We start from the raw sequence: 23,280 nt of genomic DNA, 5'->3' as shown, positions 1-23,280 counted from the left end.
TTAACACATTACTACTAAAAAAAGACTACTATATTAATTTACAAAGTAAATTATGCATACATACAAAGTATGCAGCTCAATTAAAAAGTTCTATAAGCTCTATAAAAATAAGTAAATAATTTAGTGTTAAATAAGTATGGAATAATCAGTTTTACTCATAAGGAACTGAAAACTACAGGGAGAGATTTAGAGCTTTTAATCTATTAGCTTGTCAAAAATTTAAAAAGAATACAAAATGCTGGCAACTGTGTAAGAACACAAGCCTTCCTATATACTAGTTTGGAGATTCAAATTGGTTTTACTTTTGTTGTGAGCAGTTTAGCAACATCTACTAAAGCTTTAAATGCCCATTTCTAATGGGAAGCAAGGGGATCATGAATTCAAGACAAGCTTGGCTACACAGTGAGTCTCAGGCTGTTTATTTAGATGTAGAGAACCCGTCTCATAATGAAGCAAAGCAAGAAAAGCACATTTCTTTGACTCATCACTTCCACCGCAACAAACTGAACCTAGAAATGAATTCAAGACACGCCTAGCTGGTTGGGAATGTGGCTCATTAACAGAGCATTTACCTTTCCTTGCAAATATAAGGTTTTGGAGTTTGATCCCATGCACTGAAATGTCTTCACAGAAATTAGCTAATTTTTGCAATGTAAAGGAATGAAAATAATTTAGTTACTTGTTGAGAGATGACTGGTAAATGGAGTGATCTCATATTTATAACATAGAATTATGTGGTTATTTAAGGAGAACAATGTTCACAGGGATATCAGTAAGAAATATATATATATATATATATATATATATATATATATATATATAGAGAGAGAGAGAGAGAGAGAGAGAGAGACCCAGAAAGAAAGACACTGTCTGTATACATCTGAAATATGGAGTGTTGGTTAGGGTATGCGTTATTAGATTTACATACATGTAAATGTTTTATGAAAAAACACAAGAAATTAAGAAGTGGTTCCATTGGGGAGAGGAACTGGGTGGGTATCAAAGGCATATGTGGAATAGGGCAATTTTTATTTTTTTCTGAACTCTTGGAAAGTTATAATCACGCCCCTTGACCTACTCTCCAATGCCCACTTCATTTGATTCATAGACACTTTCCTGATTTCAGTCTATTGCTGAACACAGTGTTCTATACAAAGTCCTATTCTTTTATTCATTTATCTACTTTTAGACCCATACAATGCAGCATTTGCATCATTGTTAACATCTTTCTATGAATGTATTGCATGTTTGAGTGCCAAGCACTTGGTAGAACTTGGGCCTATTAGTTATAACTTTGTCCCTTGTAATTAAACTTGATCTATATAATGCCCAGCATATCTATTATAAGTCTTTGCTTTTAGTTACGATAGTTAGAGTGTCACAAAGCTATTCAAGTGGCTCACGTGAGCACTGGTGTCACTGAAGTGCCATGTATTACTATGTGAGCACTGGAATTTGCCTTAGAACGAAGAGCACACACATCAAAAGGTAGAAACCACTGACAAGGGACAAGAATAAAACATGCAACTATGACAAGAGGCAGTTGTACTGTGAGAAAGGGACCAGGAAAGGTAGATATGACCTTTAGAACAACTTGTGTGTCTTCCTCCACACTGCAAATGATATAAAACAGTCACTTAAGATTTACCTCAGTACTAACACTTCAAGGTCTAGCCCCACTCAGTAGTCACTAAAACAAAAACACTTGTGCATGGAGATATCACCACCTCCATAATCGGCTTCATATTGATGAAGTAAGTTTTCTCTATTACAAAAATAGGTTGTAAATTTACCCATCACTAAAATCTGTATGCATCCAAAATGACAGACAATGAGGTCTAACACAGACACTCAGGTCCACTCTTCCACTTATAACTGTTAGGCGCCATCATCCATCACACTGGGGTTTAGCAGAGCTTCACTTACGTCATGTAGGTTAAAAATGTGCTCAGGGGCTCCAGCGAATGATTCCGGAAATAGTCAAACTCTCTACAGAGCTTTTTCCTCATCTCTGTGTCAATTTTGGAAACAGTGAGAGGGTTTGTTTCATTAGCCAGGAAGTTGCCGTACTCAGTGGTCTGGAGATGAATTTTCAGATCTGAAATGCAAAGAACCCCAAGTAAAGTTAAACTTGGAGAGGTGTTTGTGGTAGCATTAAGGTGAAGACATATTCACTATCTTCTTAGATTTTTACATCATTAGACTAGAGTGATGATCTCCAAAGAAGTGAAAAGTCAGCAGAAATAGTGATATCGTAGCACACCATAAGAATTTCAAATTACCCAAGAAACAGTATTTCACACAGCTAAAAACAAGCAAGCAAACAAAAACCCCTAGACCAGAGCCGTTAATCTTAAATGTCAATTTAACAGGATCTGGACTCAATTGCGAGACAGTCCTCCAGGCTGATGATTTCCAAGTTATCCAAGAATGCTCTCCCCTACCCTAAGTTGCACCTTCTGGTGGAGGCCCAGATACACAGAGGCCTGAGGAAAAGTGTCCTTTGCTTGACATCCTTCACTTTATGCTGGTGATGTGTGTCTGTTCTGTTGCCACTGTTGACCACCACTGCTGTCCCCCTGTCAACTCAGGACCAGGGGACTCTCCAGGAGTCTTTTAGGCCTTCAGCATCACATGGGGACTGCTGTAGTGTCCAGTTTTGTGGCCTGAACAGCAACAGGGTTGTCAGCCTTACCATCATGCAGAGGGCCACCCAGACCCCATGGGTTATAAGCTGTTCTAGTGAACTTCCTATTACAATATGCACTCACTCTGTCGGTTCAGTTCCTGTATAGAACCCTCACTGATACAGACCGCTTTTCGTTGGCCATTTTTAATCTTTAGTAAATAGTTCGAAAAACTTGAGAATGCTAAAGCTCTGTCCAACTTGAGGAAAAGAGAGACTCGCGACCGCAGTCATACATACAGGGTGGGCTGGGCAGCCCCATGGCTCACTTTCAGTGTCCTCTAGTTATGGACGAAGAGGCGGAAGTCCAGAAGGCCGGAATGGGGGAGTTATATGGAGGTTGTACTGGAACTAGAAGACATTGTGCTCACAGAATCAAGCATCACCACTGCACCATCCACTCTTTTCATGTCAATGGTTTGTGTTGCAGAGAATTGAACTCAGTTCCAGCTTCATTTTATTGTCTATTCTTCCTCAAAAGGCCATGTGCCATGCTTTTGTTACTGTGGATCCCATTCTCTAGAATCATGTAAGTAAACTGGGATTCAAAGCCATGTTTAAATGACTTCAAAGCCATGTTTAAATGACTTCAAAGGCGTTTAAAAGCTATAATTTGCTGTCGATCAATACAATAATTCATCACATACTCTGTAAAGCCTCGATTTCACTGACCTGAATTTGAAAACACTTTGTTAATACTTCTGGCATAGCACCTGCTGTATTTTGAATATTTTCTATAAGGCTAACTTGTCTGAATATTGGTTTCCTAGCTGGTGGTGTTATTTTTAGAGACCAGAATTATGGCCTATTTAATGGAAGGTGGTTACTGGGAGTGGGCTTTTGTTTTGTTTTGCTTTTTTGTTTGTTTTTGTTTTTCGAGACAAGGTTTCTCTGAGTAGTTTTGGTGTCTGTCTTGGATCTTGCTCTGTAGACCAGGCTGGCCTCAAGCTCACAAGATCCGCCTGGCTCTGCCTCCCTAGTGCTTGGATTAAAGGCGTGCGCCACCACTGCCCAGCTTGGAAGTGGGCTTTGAAGTTGGGACCCACTGCCACAATTACATTTATTATCTTAGCCCTTCTTACCATCCTACAGTTTGTCGTAGCTCTAATTAAGCTTACATCTATCTCTGGTTCTGGTCGAATCTCTCTGCTTCCTGATCCACCAAGATGTGAACAAGCCATGACACAATTCCAGGGGCTCCATCTAAACTGCTTTTTTCACTGTGGTGTGCTGAGAGCTCAGCAAGGTAAGAGTGTTTGTTGTTTTTGAAGAAGACTAGGATTCAATCCCCCGGAGCCACATGAGGGCTTACAACTGTCCATAACTCCAGCTTCAGGGGCTCCAATGACCCCTGTGCGTACCAGGCATGCATATGATACACAGATATATATGTAAGCAAAACACTCATACACATGAAATAAAACATGTAAATCATTTAAAAAGAAGCAGTGGAGTCCTTGTGGCAGGGAAGCTATGGGGACAGGAAGACAAAGCTTCTGCTTACACTGCATCTCCCTCATTTAGGAGGCAGTGAGATGCTGGTACTCAGTTGGCTTCTTCCTCCCCCTATCTTTATTCAGCTTGGGATCCACTCATAGGACAGCAGTACCCACGAAGAGTAGGTCTTCCCTCCTCACTTAAGCCTTTGGAACCCCTCAAATACAATTTCCTATGTCTTTTAGTCAACTCCAAATCCTTTCAACTTGACAAGGAAGATTAAAACATCACAAGGAGATAGATATATTCAACAAATAGTGACCCCACTGATATGTGTAATATTCATATTTTTATGTAGTTAAAAAACTTGATTCATATAAAATATGTACATCATAAATAGAAATTTTAATGTGTCACTTTAAAAAAATTGTAGGAGAGCAGAATTGAAGCTCAAGAAATAAGCATGTGTTGTCCCAAGGAAGGCTAACAGGGAGCCATTCTGATCTATGGTTGGATGCCACTCATACCTGGGGGAGGGGTGATGAGGTTCTTGAGAGGTTGAGATATAGGGCATTGGATTCTTCTTCAGTGTCTTGAATAGATTTTGCATCAAAGTTGTTCTTTACTGAATCAATTACCTGTTTAACTCAATTTTAAGCAATTACACTTCGTTCCATGCCTTGTTTGTCTGTCATTTTGATGGTACAGATTTTTATGTAATTTTGCAGTTTTTATTTTCACTACCAAAGATTATTTGCCAACAGAAGCAACACAAATGATGGCATTTCTTTCAAAACCATGATATTTTGCTCAGTGACATATGTTTCTTTTAAGCTAAATAACTTTCAAACCTTTTCCCTGCCAATGAGAAGTTGTAGTGAAATACCTTCTTTGCTCCAGACCCTGGAGGATTCTTAGCATGCTGGAGTCCTAGAAAATGGAATAAGTGACCCATTTCCTTCACCAGAACCAATATGATCCACATCCAGAGATTTGTATAGTGCTCAGGGTTGTATAGTTTTCAAAATGGGTTCACTATTTTTCCCTTGCATTTCCTTAAATGATCATCTAAGTAGGGTGCCAGCAATAGGCTTTGAAATCAAGTTCATCTGGATACACAGGCTTCTTTACCATAGGAACTGAAAGGCTTTAATAGAATAATTTAGGGGATTACTTCTTTGTAAGAAGCAGGACACATACCTTTCAAGCCACTAAGAAACAAGAGAGCTGCCCTCAGAGCACATGTGGGGAGATCAAACTACCATTTTATTAATAGAGGTAGCATGGTATTTTCTCTATTAAATGAGGAAATACGATGTTTTACAGACTGTGGCATCCCTATGTACTTAATGAATATAATAGTTTCTAAACAGCAATAGAAAAGAAATCCATTAGGCCATTTTAATGGACGAGAGTACTTTATGACATAAAGTGGCAGGTATCTATGTATGCCTGAATGCGTGTTTGTCAGAATGTAAAATGCTTCTTTTGAGTTTGAAACTACCCCCATAAAGGGAATGATCCAAAGCCAGGTGGGTAGTGAATGAGACAGTATCTTCATTATTAACCTTCTGTGGTGGTTTAAATAGGTATGGCCCCCATAGACTCATGTTTGAATGCTTGACCCATAGGGAGTGACACTAAGAGCTATGGCCTTGTTAGAAGAACTGTGGGGTGGGGGGACTTTGAGGTTTCATATGCTCAAACTACACCCAACACGATATCCACAGTCTCCTTCTTCTATCTACAGATCAAGATGTAGAACTCTCAGCTCCTTCTCCAACACCATGTTTGCCTGCATGCCACCATGTCCCACCATGATGATAATGGACTAAACCTCCGAAACTGTAAGCCGGGACCAATTAAATGTTTTCCTTTATAAGAGTTGCCATGGTCATAGTGTCTCTTCATTAGCAACAGAAACCCTAACCAAGAACCCTTGTGTTCATTTATTGGCAGATATTTTGGAAAATTATTTTATTTTGTGAAGCTTGCTATTTGGACCTGATTTTAAATTGAAAGTTGGGTGTGCTAGTACATGTCTGTAACCCTAGTGCTCTGGAGGCTGAGGTAGAAAGATCAAGAGTTTGGAACCAACTTGGGTTACCTAGGGAGATTCTAAGTCAACAAACAAACAAAAAGAAACTTCTCTTCTCTCTTGGAAGTTATGCCAAAGAGGCAACTTTAGACGCACCTGTCATCCAGGGTACTGCTGCAGCCATTGAAACCTTCCCATCTTCCAACTCTGCTAGTGCTGAGCTTAAGGGGGCCTACTGATCTTTCTCAACTCTGTTTTCTGATGCAGAAAATATTAGAAAGCTCGAATGGCATGAGTAAGGCCCTGGGTATCACATCTAGTACACACACACACACACACACACACACACACACACACACACACACACACACGCATGCACGCACGCACACACACTTACACACATATACATACATACACATACATGGCATGGGGGGAGTCCATACAGTCAAGCTATGGCAATGGCTAAATAAAATGATATCTCTGGTTTAATCATCAGCTTAAAAAGGCAACTGCAGTATATCAAGAGGCAGTATATAGAGACTACTTCAAGATGTTAATTTTTCTCTTTTGTGTATTCCTCTACTTCCTAAACAGTTTGATTGTCTAAGAACTTTGACTTTTATTCTCTAAGTGGGGAATTTCCCAGCTTTTGTATTCAGTCCCATCACTGGATTTAATAATTATCTAGATTTCAATATATATATATCTGTTATGGTTTCAGTATGGAATATCCCCCCAGGCTCTTGGGTTTGAATACTTGGTGCACAGATGATGGTGCTGTTTGGAAGCTTGTGGAACCTTTGGGTGATAGAGTCTAGTGGGTAAGTCCAGCTGGTTAGCCTATTGGGAGAAGTCCTAGAAAATTACAGCCCTTTCTCTGCTTCTAATCCTAAAAATGGGAGCAGACCATACCCAAGCTCCTGCCATATGGGCTGAGTCATTGTGTATTCTTTGCCAAGATGCACTGGTCATTCCTCAAACTGTGAGACACACTACTTCTTTCTTTCCTTCTAAGTTGTGTATATGAGACATTATGTCACAACAATGAGAAAATAATTATTAAAAAGCCATGCACTTCTTCCTCTATTTTGCTAACTTAGTATTATTCAAATGGTATTAAAACTTCATAATCCCCTTCAGTCCTTTAGTATGTCAAATCTTGCTGTGGAATGTCATTCTGTATGCTGTGAATGTGTTGCTCTGATGGGTTGATAAGTAAAATGCTGATTTGCCAGTAGCCAGGCAGGAAGTGTAGGTGAGATAAGCAGACAAGAAGAATTCTGGGAAGAGGAAGGATTGAGTCAAGAGTCACCAGCCAGACACAGAGGAAGCAAGATGACAAGGCAGAACTGAGAAAAGGTACCAAGCCATGTGGCTAAACATAGATAAGAATTATGGCCTAATTCAAGTGTAAGAGCTAATCAGTAATAAGCCTGAGCTCATGGCCATACAGTTCATAATTAATATAAGCCTCTCTCTGTTTACTTGGGTCTGAGTGGCTGCAGGACCAGGCAGGAGAGATTCATCCTGACTGCAGGTCCTGGGCAGGACCAGAGAAACTTCCAACTACAAAATCTTCTTTTCCTCCTTCCTGGTCTCCCTCCCTCTACCCCTCCCCTCTTCGTCCTCCCTCTCCTCTTCCCCTCGTTCCCCCCTCTCTAACTCTCCCTCTTTTGCTTCCTCTTTCCTCCCTTTCTAGGGTCTTGAAGTTTTGCACATGTAGGTAAGGCTAGCTTTGAACTCAACCCCCTTCTGCCTCAGCCTCCCCACTGCTGGAGTTATAGGCATCTCTCACATCTCTTTGCTGTTTCCCACTCCTACCTTTTCTTGTTTTGGATGATCATCTGACACTCAGATTCTTTTATCAATCTATTAATTAATTTTCCTAGGCTCTTTGCTGTTAATGAGCTCCTCGCATAACATTTACTTTTTCCTAAGAACTGTTTCAATTTTGTCCTGCTCTTATGTTGCTGGAGGGCTTCTCTCCAGGTTCCCCAAGCCCCGCAGTCCCACAATCCACATATAAAATAATCACTCAGACGCTTATATCACTTATAAACTGTATGGCCGTGGCAGGCTTCCTGCTAACTGTTCTTTTATCTTAAATTAACCCATTTTTATAAATCTAAACCTTGCCACGTGGCTGGTGGCTTACCGGCATCTTTACAGGTTGCCTCTCCTGGCGGTGGCTGCAGTGTCTCTCCTCCTTCTTCCTGTTTCCCCAATTCTCCTCTCTCTTTGTCCCGCCTATACTTCCTGCCTGGTCACTGGCCATCAGTGTTTTATTTATATAGAGTGATATCAACAGCACTTCCCCTTTCTTCTTTTTTTAAAAAGGAAGGTTTTAACTTTAACATGGTAAAATTACATATAACAAAACAATTACCGAGCAAGAATTATAGTTACAATATTAAAGAAGATGTCCTATCTATCTTATATTTGTGAGTTTCAGGTTTTATAGCTAACTTATCTTTTATCATAACTGAGGAAATTACGACTATCTAGTCTTCAACCACATCAAAGACCTGAGAAGGAACATAATGGTACCTGAGAAATGGTAGATGGATGCAAGCAACTTTCGGGAATCTTGCAAGAGTAGACCAAGACAGCTGGCAGCCTGGACAGTCACCTAATGTTTCTCAGCATTGTTGGTGCATTCAAATTGGCTACAGGCCTAGAGTATCTGACAGACCATTTTTAGAAGCAGGAATTTTAAGAGACCACCTTACCCTGTCTTGGCAGAGTACAGTGGTCGCTTTCCTTGTGTCCCGCTTTTCCAGAAAGGACAGCATTGCATTTGTACTGTCAGCCATCAAGGCAAGGGTAGTTCTTTGCCCAGTAGGCCATTTTGTGTCAAGAAGACAAACTTCCAAATGGAAATGTCTTAGAAGCCCAACATTCTCTCGGGATCGAATTGGTGCAGCCAGGAGCAATTGTGTCTCATGTCAACAGAATTCTAAGTTATTTAAGTGCCATATTCTCTAGGTCTATGAAGTGTTTGAAGATTACCTATCTATCTGAAATATATCTATGTATACCTAGAAGACTTAACTAACATGGCTACAGATATGATTATCATAGATGACTAATTATTAATCTATTTTTTAATTATCCATTACAATTTTAAATGAGTTATATAAACATAATACCTCAAACAAGAATAGAAATATATGTATATATATATATATATATATACAGTATAACAAAATTAACTTCAAGTTTGTATCAATGAACTAAAATTTATACCAATGTAAAACATTTTAAACATAAACTAAAATCTATACCAATGTAAAACATTTTAAACAAGTTGTTCTTTAAAAGTAGGTTCATTAATCTACCCTTTTATCTTATCATCTCCATATCCTCCTATATATCATATCCCCTTTTCTTTTTTAGAAAGAGATCACATTTATAATCAACCTGTTTTAAATAAAAATATTGTTTTTTTTTTATGTCCCACACCAGAGGGCTCTTCTGATTTTTTTTTAAAGCAATATGTCTGGGTTTAGAGGGGGAGTGAGCCAATTCCACCTCTAAAGCCAGCTTGGTATATTTGGGAATTTGGGCGTAGCATCTCTTACTACTTCCTGCTGGAGGGGGGCGCTGTATCTTATGGGGACGCAAAGAAAATTTTAGGCCTATGGGGTAGTCCGTGAGGCTGTATTGTGTGAACCAGTTGCCTTGAAACCGCTCTGGATGTTGGATCATCTGGGCCATGGTGTCATCGGAGACCTTTCAGGGGGTCTTGGCTGGTGAAACCTGATGTATCTTAATCTGGAACAAATCCACAGCCTCTGGCTTTCTGTGGAAACAAAAGCAGAATCTCTTTTCCAAAGCAACATATCCTTAAATCCAAATTTTGAAGTGAAGGTACCTTTAAAATATACATTTTGGCATAACTCAACAGCTTTTGTAATCAAATGTTTTTCTTCAGTTACGAATATCAAAGAGAACATAATCCAGATTCTATGTGTGATAGCCATCTTTACGTGGCTTATTACCTTCACTGTTTTTTTTTAAACACTTTATCTTTAGATACTATTTGTTTATATAACGGTATATGTTTTTTTCTTTAAGCCTGAAACGGCGCTGTGGCTGCTGGCTTTGCCCACTTCAGCTTCCCAACATGGCGGTGGTACATTTTCTGCCAGCTCTGGGAGCCATCAATTCTCAGAAATAGTAGGTCTAAGCTTTTATCAAAGCAGCGTGTAGTCCAGAAACCTCTCTCTCTCTTTTTTTTTATACTAGTAAAGGCTAAATCTACCACACAGCGTAATGTGCTGGTGGCAGACGCCTCATTCCCGCCATACTGCCGGTCAAACGCACACGCCAGGAACCCGCCAGTGTTCAAACCTGCGTCTTGCGCTGTCTAGCTGCCCGTATGAGACAAGAAGCAGGAACCTGGTTTTGGCTCTGTTTAGAATTGGTTATTAAATATTCTCAGGTTTAAGGTGGAATCTCGAGCCGTTGGGCGCCATTTGTTGCTGGAGAGCTTCTCTCTAGGCTCCCCAAGCCCCGCAGTCCCACAATCCACATATAAAATAATCACTCAGACGCTTATATCACTTATAAACTGTATGGCCGTGGCAGGCTTCCTGCTAACTGTTCTTTTATCTTAAATTAACCCATTTTTATAAATCTATACCTTGCCACGTGGCTGGTGGCTTACCGGCATCTTTACAGGTTGCCTCTCCTGGCGGTGGCTGCAGTGTCTCTCCTCCTTCTTCCTGTTTCCCCAATTCTCCTCTCTCTTTGTCCCGCCTATACTTCCTGCCTGGTCACTGGCCATCAGTGTTTTATTTATATAGAGTGATATCCACAGCACTCTTACAAGTGGCTTATAAGAGCTGCTTGGTGTTCTAAGTAATTTAAGACAGGATTTATAGATGTATAGAGTGTTTTACCACTAATAAGATGGTTTTAATATGTGTCATCTCTTAACTTTTCATTGAACCCCATTTCATAGATGAAGAAAATGAGGCCTGGAGAGGTTGTGTGTCCATATCTGTTGCTAGACTTAGATGTGACTCTTATCCTTACCCAGTGTTACCAACAGCATCCTGACCTTCACAATCAGACTTTCAAGGCACCTCAACATTTTTCTCAACTTTAACTCCAGCCTCATCTCCAGTTGTTGTAATGCTACTGCCAGACTGATTCACTTGACTTTTACTTCCTTTAAGTCACTGGCTCCCCAAATGCCCAGAATGTTTATCTGTTTTAAGCTTTTCTCCAAAGTCATCTCCATGAGTATTCCTAAAATACTGTTTTTCAAGTTTGGTTCACTGTCATGTGTAAACTGGAACTATTTTTGTAGTTTTAATTTTTAGTGATTTTTTTTTCCTTACCAATGATATCCTGAGATAGATATCACTTCGGTACTTAATAGTCTTAGCATTCTTCTTATTCTTCACAGCACTTAATTCAATTTTTTTCAAATGTATGACCCTCAAGCATTATATTTCATTTGTGATTGAAATCTGGCACCAGAAGATGAGTGTACAGCACCTCATTATGAAGTCCAGTGAGGCTTTTGTTCGCTTGTTTGTTTTGAAAAAGAAACTTGCTCAGGCTGGCCTCAAACTCTATCCTCCTGCCTCAGCCTCCTAAGTACTACAATGCAGACATGTGGCACCACACAGCCTTCTTCACTTTCTTATTCCCAGGAATAAGAGTGTCCAAAATCAGTTATCACTGAAGCAGAACAGAATCAACAGTCGTGTGTCAAATACAAAGAATCCAAACCTGGAAATGGGTGCTATTTCCGGACTTCTGATCTAGCAGAAGATCTAGAACCAGAATCTAATTCTTTTTTTCTATTTTTCTATTTTATATAATTAATAAAACAGTGCTTGTATAAAAATTCACACAAAGTTGCTAGAGAGCATACAATTTCCAAAAATGTCCTGGTTTGTGTTACATTCAGTTTTCTAAGGGTGCACTCCAATCATGGTAACAGGCAGACAGGATGTGGTATCTCATCTCTTTGGTAAAACTATCCTCGTTATTTACTCCTCACAGTAGTAACTCTGATATCCACTTTGTGCAGGGTCTGCTCGGGCTGGGATGTCAGACATTAAGGCTGGATCTACGAGGGGCAAGGACTTCCCACAGCAGTACCAGTCCCCGGGCCCTCACCCCCACTTCAGAATGACCCAGGGACCTCCAACCAGGAGTCTCCAGGTCCCTCTCAGTCAGGCGAAAAGCAATCTCTTGGGGAATGGTAGAAACTGAGGCTATTTCTACAAGGACCCAAGCAGCCGCACTGTGGTGTGATCAGGCCAAATCCAGTCACCACCAAGTAGTTGGTTGATGATTGCTACTGATATAAACCCGTCACCCCCTAACTTAAAAGGAAGGGAAGGTTTGGGGCTCAACACTGAAGGGGAAGGGCACTGAGCACTAACGACACTAGACACTTGACTCCCTGACGAACATCTGTCATCTTACAGACACAGACACGTGAACTAAGAGCAGGATCCGAACACTGTACATTCATACATTCCTTAACAACTTCCTAACAGAGAAAAGCAAGACCTCTACCACCCACTGTGACATACTAGCTTAGTCAATGTCAGAATGTCTGTGCTAATCTTTAATCCTCTGTATACAAGGCAAAAATAATCCAAAACACAAAATGAAGAATTTAGACGGGGAACAAGGAAAGCAGTCGCCCACAGATTTCATGAAACCCATTAAATTCTGAAAAAATAAGTATTTTATATTTATATTGCTTCGTGAAAAAAAAATGCCCCCCTGGAGCCACCTGTATGGATGGGAAGTGAGGATACCATACAGTCCAGGGGGCAGGAATCAGCTCCCAGAGTGTCCGCCTCTTTTCACTGAAAGGGACAATGAGATTCGGTGTGCGGGGGTGGGGTGGGGTGGGGTGAAGCCCTACATAGTTAAAGTGTTAAGGAAACTAAAACACAGTTTCCCAGAATTTAACACGCTCTGGGTTACAAACGCTTAATTCCTAGAACCTGCCGTCTCTCTGCTGTGAGTAGACAGGACTTGTACAGAATCTAATTCTTGTTGCATAGGCATTGCAATTGAGAGCCAGTTTCAAAGTTCACAAACCATCTCCAGGTATTTCTGGTTCTTCCCTGAATTGGGAGATAATCTGAGATAAATCTGAGAGGTAAAATCTAAGTATCAGATAAGGAAGTTCCAAAGCCAAAGACTCCATAGCTTGCTTCCATCCCAGAGCTAGGAAGCATAGACAGGCTGGATTTGTGCTATACAGAACAGTCTTAGGCTTCAGGAGGCTGGAGAGGGAAGGATGTAAGGTATACTTTCTGCCAATTGAAGCTTACACTACAGCTAAGAAGTTAGCTCAGTAGTAGAGTGCTTGCCTGGCATTTGTTTACCATGTCCCAGGCTCAGGGTTCAAGTCCCAGTAGTGCCAAAAAGAAAAGGAAGCTCTCTCTCTCTCTCTCTCTCTCTCTCTCTCTCTCTCTCTCTCTCTCTCTCTCTCTCTCTCTCTCTCTCTCTCTCTTCTCTCTCTCTCTCTCTCTCTCTCTCTCTCTCACACACACACACACCATAAAATAGCTTATGGATAGGAGATGGTTGTAGTTGGAATTTTCTTTGGGTCACCAGCCAGCTCCCAAATAAAGACACAGAGGCTTATATTAATTATGAATGTTCAACCTTAGCTAAGGCTTGTTCCATTAGCTCTTTTAACTTAATTTAACCTACGTTTTGCCTCAGGGCTTTTTACCTCTCTTTCTGTATGTCCTACTTTCCTGTTTCCTCCATGTCTGTCTGTCTGGCCCCTGGTGTCTCCCTGGCATCTCTTTTTCTTTCTTCCTTCAATCCTAAATTCCTCCTCCTACTTACTCTCCCTGTCTGGAATTTGCTCCTATACCTCCTCCCTTGCTATTGGTTGTTTGGCTTTTTATTAAATCAATCAGGTGCTTTAGGCAAGGTAAAATAGCAACACATCTTTATATAATTAAACAAATACAACACATATTTATATAGTTAAACAATTTTTCTGCAGCATAAAAAAATGCAACACATCTTTACCTAGTTAAACAAATGCAGCACATCCTTGCAAAGTTAAACAAATATTCTGCAACAGATGGTGCCTTATTTCTTCACAAGCTGACACTTTAGTCTGCAGTAGGACAGGTAAATGAGGTTAATGTCCTTTGGCAGGTGATATATGCAAATGTCATAGATGCTGCACACAAGATTAGGTTCACTGTAAGTTATGGACCACAAAGCTGAACCTTGCCAATTCTGTGTCACCAGGGATACAGTAGATGTAATGTCTTGAAATGAGGGTTAAAAGGGGAATAGACATTCTCCAGGAAAATTAGGTGGAGGGAATTTGTGATTGAAGAGATATGTCTAAAAATGTCAAAAGCTTCTGACCCAAAGCTTGAAAGATGGACAGGCAGAGGTCAGCTGATGTCTGTTTAGCTTAGTGGGAGCCACTGGTGTAGCATGGAACAATGGCAGTGTTGCATATTCATTCCAAATATAAAACAAAAGTCAGTGCTAGAATGAAAGGCACGAATTGTGTCTCACGATTCAGAGAAAAGTCTTCGTGATAAGTCTTCCTCCTACATGTAGTTTTACTTTTTCACAAAATTTAATTTTTAATTTGTACGTCTGTGTGTGTGTGTGTGTGTGTGTGTGTGTGTAAGTGTCCACAGAGGTCAGAAATGGGCATCCACTCCTCTGACACTGGAGTTATAGACAGTTGTGAGCTGATATGGGTGCTGGGAACTAAAACTTACTCCTCTGAAAGAGCAGCAAGCATTCTTAACTGCTGAGCCATCTCTCTGGCCCCCATATTTTAAATTTAAAAAGAATGTGTATGTGTGTATATACAGTGAAAACTTTCCAATGTTCCTTATCTGCCACATCAACACCACCCATTACTTATTCTTGTCTTCAGGTAATTGTTATAATAATTGTATTTAGTTTCTTTTAATTCATTACACATTCTTTGCATCTACATAATCACATAAAGCCATTTAAAAAAAAACAAAAAACTATCACCTTTTAAGAAGCTAAGACATCTCATGTCACGCATGGTCCTCTTTTTGCATAGCTTACTCATTTCATGTGCCTTGGTAATCTTTCCACTTCCACTATCCAGGAGTTTCTCAATTTAGTTTTCATTTTTTCCAGCTATAGAATAATCCACTATAAAAATGTCCCCAAACTTAATGAACTAGTTTCCTACAGAGGGACATTTGATTGGCACCTGTGGAGGTTTGGATGAGAATGTTCCTTATAGATGCTGGCACTTGAATAGTTGGGGGGTGGCATTGTTACAGGGATCTAAGGAGGTGTGACCTTGCTGTAGAAAGTACCTCCTGGGGGTGGGCTTTGAGGTTTCAAAGCCTCATATGCTCTTTCTGATTCCATTTCTTTTCTTCATCATTGGTGTTCAAAATGTTAAGTTCTCAGCTTCAGCTCTAGCTGCCACACTTCTACTCTGCCATCATGGACTCATCTCTCTGGAACGAGAGGGTGAAATAAACCCTTCCTTCTATAAGTAGCCCTGGTCATGGTGTTTTATCACAGCAATACAAAAGTAACTAACACAACATCCATCTTTTGCTTTTCCAAGTAATAATACAATGAAGACCATTTGCACATATGTCCTCCCACATGTGTGCAAGCCTTTTGATGGGATGTGAAATTTCCAGACACTGCTTTTATGCATTTGAAATGTTGATGGGTTCTGCTCAACTGCGCTCTTTAAGGGTTCTTATTTGCCTAGCCATTTCATTTTCTAGAATGAGAGTCCTTTTAAGGCAGGAACTACGTCTTATCCATGTTTGCTTCTTTGGCCTTAGCCAGAAAGTGTTTGATGTATGCTGGCTGTGTTAGTTCCTACTTGAAGGCACAGTTGGGGGAAACACTGGAGATCAATCCCTTTGAAGAGACCTAATGATTAAGAATATAAAGTGAGCATCTTGCGTTCCCTTCAGAAGACTCATGGCAAGGAGAACAATGTGAAAATCCAGTCCAGAGTACAGTCTACACCCCAGAGCCGGTGCATACTTTCACCATGTTCAGAAAAGCCTACTCATTATTAAACTTCTGGTATGGGTGTCTCCATCTAAGAGGTAAGAATATTTCTACAATTATTTGTAATTGAGATTTTGATGAAAATAGTATGTTGTTTTCAAAAAGAGTAATAGCTTCCTTCTTTTGTTCCCTGGAAAGACTGACTCGCAGTGGCTCCCATGACTAGTTCGTGCTTGGGTTAGTCAGGGTCAGACTTGGAATGGGTGAGTGTTTCTGACCACATTTGCCCTGCTACAACACTCACAAGCCAGCACAGTCCTGAATATGAGGACTTCCCAAAGATTTCCTGGGAATTTTATTTTCTGTCTTCTAAGTTTACTTGAAATACTGTATGTCCTTTGTAAGTGGTTCTAAAACAGTCTGCTGCTATCACACCAGAACACGTTTAAAGACAACAGGCTTTAAAACAGTGAAAGAAAATTCAATCTTTGCTAAGTCAGCTTTTCTTTTGCAAAATGCACCTGCTCCAACATAGTACTGTGACAGCACAGTTTGGCCTTCTCCTCTCTATCCCCAGTTCGCACAGTGCATATTCTGCAGAAGTAAACAGAAGTCCTTAAGTCTTTAACTTCTCTCCCACAAAATGCCCTTGATTGATTCTTAACCCTGAGTTGGCTCAAAAGGAACCTGCGCTTTCACAGAGCAACAAATACATTGCTTTCCGGGGCTGTTTACTTCCTAACACCCTAGAAATGGACTAAGTGGGGCAGTCTGTGTTATTTCTATTAGCAAAAGAGAACTGACATCAAAACAGCATGGTTCGGTTCCTGTATCTGTGTGTGTGTTGCTGGAGATGTTACTTGGGGCCTCACGCATGGCTAGGCAAGCGGCAAGCACTCTACCGCGGAGCCAGACCTCCCAATATACCCAATGTACCTCTACGTAGGAATTAAGTGGTAAAGAAACACCCATATCTCTATTCTCTGTTGTTGGTAGCATGTAGGTTGCTCACAGCCATTCTAAGCCTCGGTGTCCTCAGCTGTCTGAGGTTAACAAGTTCTTATTTAAGGAGCTGGAGGTACGGTTCAGAGATGAAGAGCGCTTGCTGCGCTGCTTGCAGAGGGCTCTGCGTTGGTTCTCACCACGTCAGGTGGTGTGCAACCTTCTGTGACTCCAGCTCCAAGGCATCCATGCTCTCTTTCGACCTCTGTCACACACCTGCACACATGTGGCATACACACACCCACAAGTACACATTTTAAAAATTCTTAAGTTTTCTCGTCTGGATTTTTTTCAGCATCTATGATACCTCGAATGTGGTTTACTGATTTTTGATAGCCAGTATTTCTGGGTATCTCCTAATAGCAGTCTGTCACACAGACTCACATATGGTTGGAGGCAGTCCCTATAAGCTGTCATGAGGTTCTGTTGGGTCAGCCCACCCTTCTGAGTTCTGAGTCTGTAGACAGATAAATATCTGGGAATTGCATAATTGAAAAAATTCATATTGAGAAGAAAGAAAAATCATGAGGCATAATGATAATAAAGCAATGATGCATTCGGCAGAGTTTCCTAACTAGGCCAGACACATACTATATATAGTCCCTTCTTCTCTTCCATTTCCTCTTTCAATAGAATCTTTTGGTGAAAATGCCCCATAGTAAAAAAAAAAATCTTATAACTTTAAAAAAGAAAAAAAAACAGATTTGTTTCATTTTTAATTATGTGTACGTGTATGTGTGAGGGGTGGGTATGCATGTGTATGTGAATGGGGGTGCTTTTGGAGGCCCGAGGCATCAGATGCCCCCGTACCTGGTGTTATTAGATAGATGGCTGTGAGCTGTCTGCCCAGTGCAGGTGCTGGGAACTGAATTCAGGTCCTCTGCAAGATCAGTGCTTACTCTTAACCACTGAGCCATCTCTCCAGCCCTGGTGGTAACTTTTAATTCTTGATTTGTATCCTCTTCATTTTTTATATCTTAGAATTCTTTCTTTGACTTTGATACAACTTCTTTGATTTCTCTGTGATTTGAACAGTAAGTGTTTGGTATCAAAAGACAGCTTAATTGTTACTTGCATTTAAATTAGCATTTTTTTTTATTGCTTGTGGAGACTTGATTCAAAACTAAATAGAATTTATCCAAATGACTGACTTCTCTCATGCAAGTATTCTGTCCTATGTGAAGGTTTTTTTTTTCCTACTTTAATTTATGCAGACATTTCTATAAGCAATTAACATTCTCTAGTCATCCAACTCCTAACTGAATATGCTGTATTTGGAATTATGTATCATTGTTTGCAGTCAATAGAATTATTTACCATCTGAAAGATCTGTTTATAAAGTAAATCAAAGGGCAGGTCAAGGCTGACCCCACCTTAAGCACTTAACTCTGGCTGTAACTAGGCACAACTCTACAGCAGCAATCTCAGCTCCCTTCAGGCTCTTGGGGAAGCTAGCAAAGTCACCTTCAGAAGCTGTTTTATAAATATGGCTTGTCCCAGCCCCCACCTTCTGTGTGCCACCCAGTTAATCCCTTCTCAAAGAGTGTTTCCCTTATCACTCTCTTACTTCTAGAATAATCTGGAAGTTTCTCAAAAATGAGCAAGAAAAGCTGTTTTTAATAACAAAATGTTTACAGATGTGCATTCTTTGTTAAAGTTTGGGAAAAATGTGATTTAAGAAAAATTATCATTCACTGGGTGTGTATCTATTTTTTTCTCCTTAATAACTAAGTAGGAATTCTCTCCCCATGTATAAAGGAGGCCTTTTGAGGCTCAGAGTCTTTGAAGAACTGGGTCACCAACTTAGACACAGCAGAGGTCAAAGCCAGGACTTTTAGCCCACCACACTCCTGGCTTTTCTTTCTCACTTGTCCTTCAGTTAAAGGAAAATCTCAAACAAGTCTCTAATCAATACTGAAAAACTGGAGCTAGACAAACATCTCTCTACACTCTATTAGCTGTTTCTTTCTCTGTAGACTCTAGCATGTTTGGTGAAGTTCCTTATGAAATAGTGTTTATAATTATGTGGATAGGACAACCAAGAAAACACAGCATTTTAAAGTACAATTATCAGGATATATCAAAAATGTGTGAGAAGTACTCTTTATTGAGACATTACAAATTAAGGTCAAAGGATCAATATAGAAACAATATATTTGAAAATAACTGCAAGAACTTCAGGGGGGCAGGTGGGGGTTTCTTGGGTGGGTGTCCCCTGCATTCATTATGGAAGGGAATGTTAAATTATGTCTAGAGAATATGGATAGTTCTTTTCTCCTCACATCCAAGGTCCCCAAACCACAGGCCTCAGGGCGCCTAAATTCCAGAACTAAAAACCTGTTCCCGCCTTCTGACTAGAACATCACAGCCCTTTTCTCTCCCTTCCAGAGAGTAACATCTTTTTTGTTTGTGTGTTTTCTTTTAATGGGATGAGGTGAGCGGCTTACCTTCCAAGGTCTCACACTGCACTAGGTTGACGTAGTCCTGCTGAGTTAAAAGGCCGGCTTTGCATCCTCGCACCAGGCCCTCCAGGTAGCCATGGTCCACATTGAAGTACAGCTCTGCAGTCTCAAGCATGCTGCTCAGGCCGAAGTGGCAGACACAGAATGCTGGCCCTGGTCTGGTCGGGAAGGTGTGGGTGTCGCAGTGCTCAGCTGATAGTCAGGGTGCTACTGACTAGTTTACTCCAGTCTCAGCAGCTTTCAACACAGTGCCTGGGTCTTGTTTTTACATCAACAGTGAGTCAGCCAAATGGTCTAAGTACACCCTGGAAAAATTCACTGTCAGGACCAGAAGAGGGGAGAGGAGGGGAGAGGAAGGGTCCTGGTGGTCTCTTCCCTCCCCTAGTCAAGGTTATGTCTGGTTTTGCCAATGACACCTGAACTTTAATTATGTTACATTTATTTCTTTTTTTTTTAGCACTGTAAATGTGAATGAAAGTTTCTTTTTTAAAACTCTTTTTTAAAACGCTGGGTGTGATGGCCTCCAGTTGTAGCACTTGAGAGACTGCCACAGATTTGCCATGAATTTGAGGACAGTTTGGGTTCCAGAGTGAACAGATAACAAATCAAGATCTCAAAAGCCATGAGGCGGCTCAGAAAGCACAGCTGGCAGTGCCATGGATCTCAACCAAGCCGGCACCTAAATGCTCCAAAGGATCACTTGTTTCCCCAACATACTTGGCTCACAAGCTAACAAATGTCTTGTGGAGTTCTTAGGTAGGATTGCCTATGAATTCTGCCAAATGCTCACATACAGTTAAGGGTCAGAACTTCTCTGGGCTTTCTCAGTTTTCCCACACTGACTGGGAATAGGAAAGATCCAATCAAGGTAAATGCTGCTGTAGTTTTTGTAGAACCACAGAGAATCAAACTTAGCTTTATACAATGCTCACATCTGAAAGTCTGCAACTGATGGGTGACTGAGGTTCTTATATTGCCGCGGTCGGCCTTCCCATAGTCTCACCATCTGTAAACATCCTGAATATGTTTTATTGTGAAGCTTACGAGCTTATCTATCACTTTCATAGGTCTGAAGATGATTGTATGTCATCATTTCATATAGTTAAAATGGATGGGAGTGAGAAATAATATATAACAACAAAGTTTTTATCATATTATGTTTCACTATTTATATGCTGGAGGTTATTATCTCTATGGTAATTTTTCTGATTTCATTCTTTTTTTTTTTCAATGCTGAATACTGAATCAGACCCTGGAACATACTGGGCAAACTATACCAATGAGCTACACTGTCAGCCCAACAGGAAACATCCCATCTAACAGTGTGCTCCCATGTATCTCTTCTTGGCCTACTCTGCTAGGGGTATCTATCCCATGAAAACAAGAAAAATAGACATTTTCTTTTAGTATTTAAAAACTTACAAAAAGATTTATATACGTATATATTTAAACATTTGTATATATTTAATATATGTATATGTTGTATTCTTACACACACACACACACACACACACACACACACACACACACACACGAATGTCTGCTGAGATGCAGGTGCCTGAGTAGGCCAGGAGAGACATTAGATACCCTAGTCCTCTCCAAGAGCAGGAAATGCTCTTAACTTCTGAGCTTCCTCTCCAGTTGCAGTATTTAAAGGCTTTTTATGTGAATCAGAAAACAACAAAACAACACATTCACATTCTGTAGAACAAACGAAGTTCAGAATATGCTGCCATTGTTCCACTTTTAGTACAAGTATACAATACACTATTATTAACTATAGTCATCACATTATATATGAGCACCCCAGAGTTATTTACCTTATGACCAAAACTGTACCCCTAGTGGCCAGCATCTCCACAGCCCTCCAGTCCTCATCCCTGGTAATTCTAACCCTTGTTTCTATAAATTCAGCTTTTCAGATTCCACATATAAGTGAGATCAAACAGTATTTGTGTTCTAAATCCCACAACTGGATATATATAGCTAAAGAAATTGACATTAGTGTTTCAAAAGGATATTTATACTTCCGTGTTCATTGTGGTGCTATTCAAATTTGCCAAGACTTGCAAACATCTGAGGTATTCATCAACAAATGTGTGCATGAAGAAATTGATGTGTGTGTTTATTATTATTGTCACAAAACCAAGGAAATCCTGCCATTTCAACAACATTGATGAACCATGAGAAATCACCCTTGTTACTGCAGTCCAGGAAAAGGCCCTGCATGTGCTGTGTAGTGTGTGCGCTTACATGCCTCTCTGGAAGCTGAGGTCAGTTCCTGGGTGGCAGATTTCTTGAGCAGATATGATCAGCTCCTCTGGAGATGAGTATATGGTTGCCTTTCCTTAAATATCCCCCTATTTAAAATTGAACATATCAAAAACAGAACAAACACCCCCATCCATCTAAGGAAAATGTCCTGCTGAAATATTGACTTCTACAGACACACAAACTTAACTTTTCCATATACTTCTTCAAGGATCTCAACTAGAGTAAAGTGGGTTCCAACAAGCAAACCCAGAAAACACATGCTGTGTTCAATACCAGAAAGAGAGCAGGCAAACTAAACTGGCTGTCTGGACACTGGTTTCAAATAGTTATCATACTGCAGGCAGAGGGCACTCCTGGATCAGTAGACCTTCTGTGATCAGATCATTGGCTTTATAGGCCACCACAGAAATGTTTGTCTTTCTGAGGTTGGAAACAAGACCATTTACACTTAGTCAATTTTGGATAATTTTAAGAGTTAGAAAAGTTTTGATATTATTTATTTTTTTCCCATTCATTGAGAATTTCATAAATTTATACAATGTATTTGGATTTTATCAGCCCCAGACTAACCGGAAGTTCTGGATGTCCTAATGTTTTCTTCTGAAGAGAAGAAGAAAGACTTTCATATTCAGGTTAGCTGTTAAACCTGCTCTGTCAGTGATTACAGGGAGGCTTGACCTAATGTCCATTTATCTTTTGTATTTAAACTAAATATTATGTTTTGTTTGTATATTAATTAAAGCTGGGCCTGATTAGGTTCATGCCTTCCCTCATGGCAGCTCAGTACTCTTCAGTGAGACCATGGCATGACTTGTTAGATGTCTGACATGATATCTCAGTCTTATTAGAAAAGGAGAAGAAAGAAATCATCATGTATTACTAGATACGTATTTATGTGGGCACAACGACAAAGCAAAAGCAAGACTTTCAAAATCCTCAAGTATCTGTTTACTTCAAAAACGCAAGGACGTTCTTTTTCATTTAATCCAGAGTCTGTATTTTGTTTTACTGGGATTTATTTATTTTGGGACAGAGTCCAGTCTGGTCAAGCTTATGCACTTCCTGCCTCTCTCTGCATCCTGAGTGCTGTGCCACCCCAGGCTGTGCTACCACACTTGGCTCTTACTGTCTCTCTTGCTCACCAGAGCAGGGGATACTCTTTTCCAGTGTGTCAGTAGTTTCTCAAGGGACCATTTTGCTTTTGAGCCACAAGAGGTCATCAGAACATTGGAGCAAGTGAGTCTTTTCATTTGAGTCACCTAATCTGTAAACGTTTATTCTGAAAGTTGGGACATGAGAATTTTCACAAGCAGCTCTTATTAAACAATGTCTTTGAAGAGCTTCCTTACACATCTCCCACTCCAAGTGTTCTGCTCTTCATGTCT

General features: G+C 40.2%; 1 protein-coding gene across 1 annotated transcript in view; it reads right to left on the bottom strand.

Annotated features, from left to right (window-relative positions):
- The window catches only part of Atp6v0d2 (ATPase H+ transporting V0 subunit d2), a 51,870-nt gene extending 32,038 nt beyond the window's left edge, over nt 1–19,832 (bottom strand). Inside the window, exons 1-2 of the mRNA XM_076563850.1 lie at nt 19,607–19,832; nt 1,927–2,098 (exon numbers count right to left, since the gene is read on the bottom strand). Coding sequence (XP_076419965.1) covers nt 1,927–2,098; nt 19,607–19,736 — 302 coding nt within the window. The 5' untranslated portion in view covers nt 19,737–19,832. The remainder of the gene's footprint in view (nt 1–1,926; nt 2,099–19,606) is intronic.
- Between the last annotated feature and the right edge of the window lie 3,448 nt (nt 19,833–23,280).

Source organism: Peromyscus maniculatus, chromosome 2, assembly GCF_049852395.1.
Source record: "Peromyscus maniculatus bairdii isolate BWxNUB_F1_BW_parent chromosome 2, HU_Pman_BW_mat_3.1, whole genome shotgun sequence".
In the NCBI taxonomy this organism is placed as follows: Eukaryota; Metazoa; Chordata; class Mammalia; order Rodentia; family Cricetidae; genus Peromyscus; species Peromyscus maniculatus.
The sequence above is the reverse complement of the archived record's forward strand: the minus strand, read 5'-3'. Positions and strand labels throughout refer to the sequence as shown.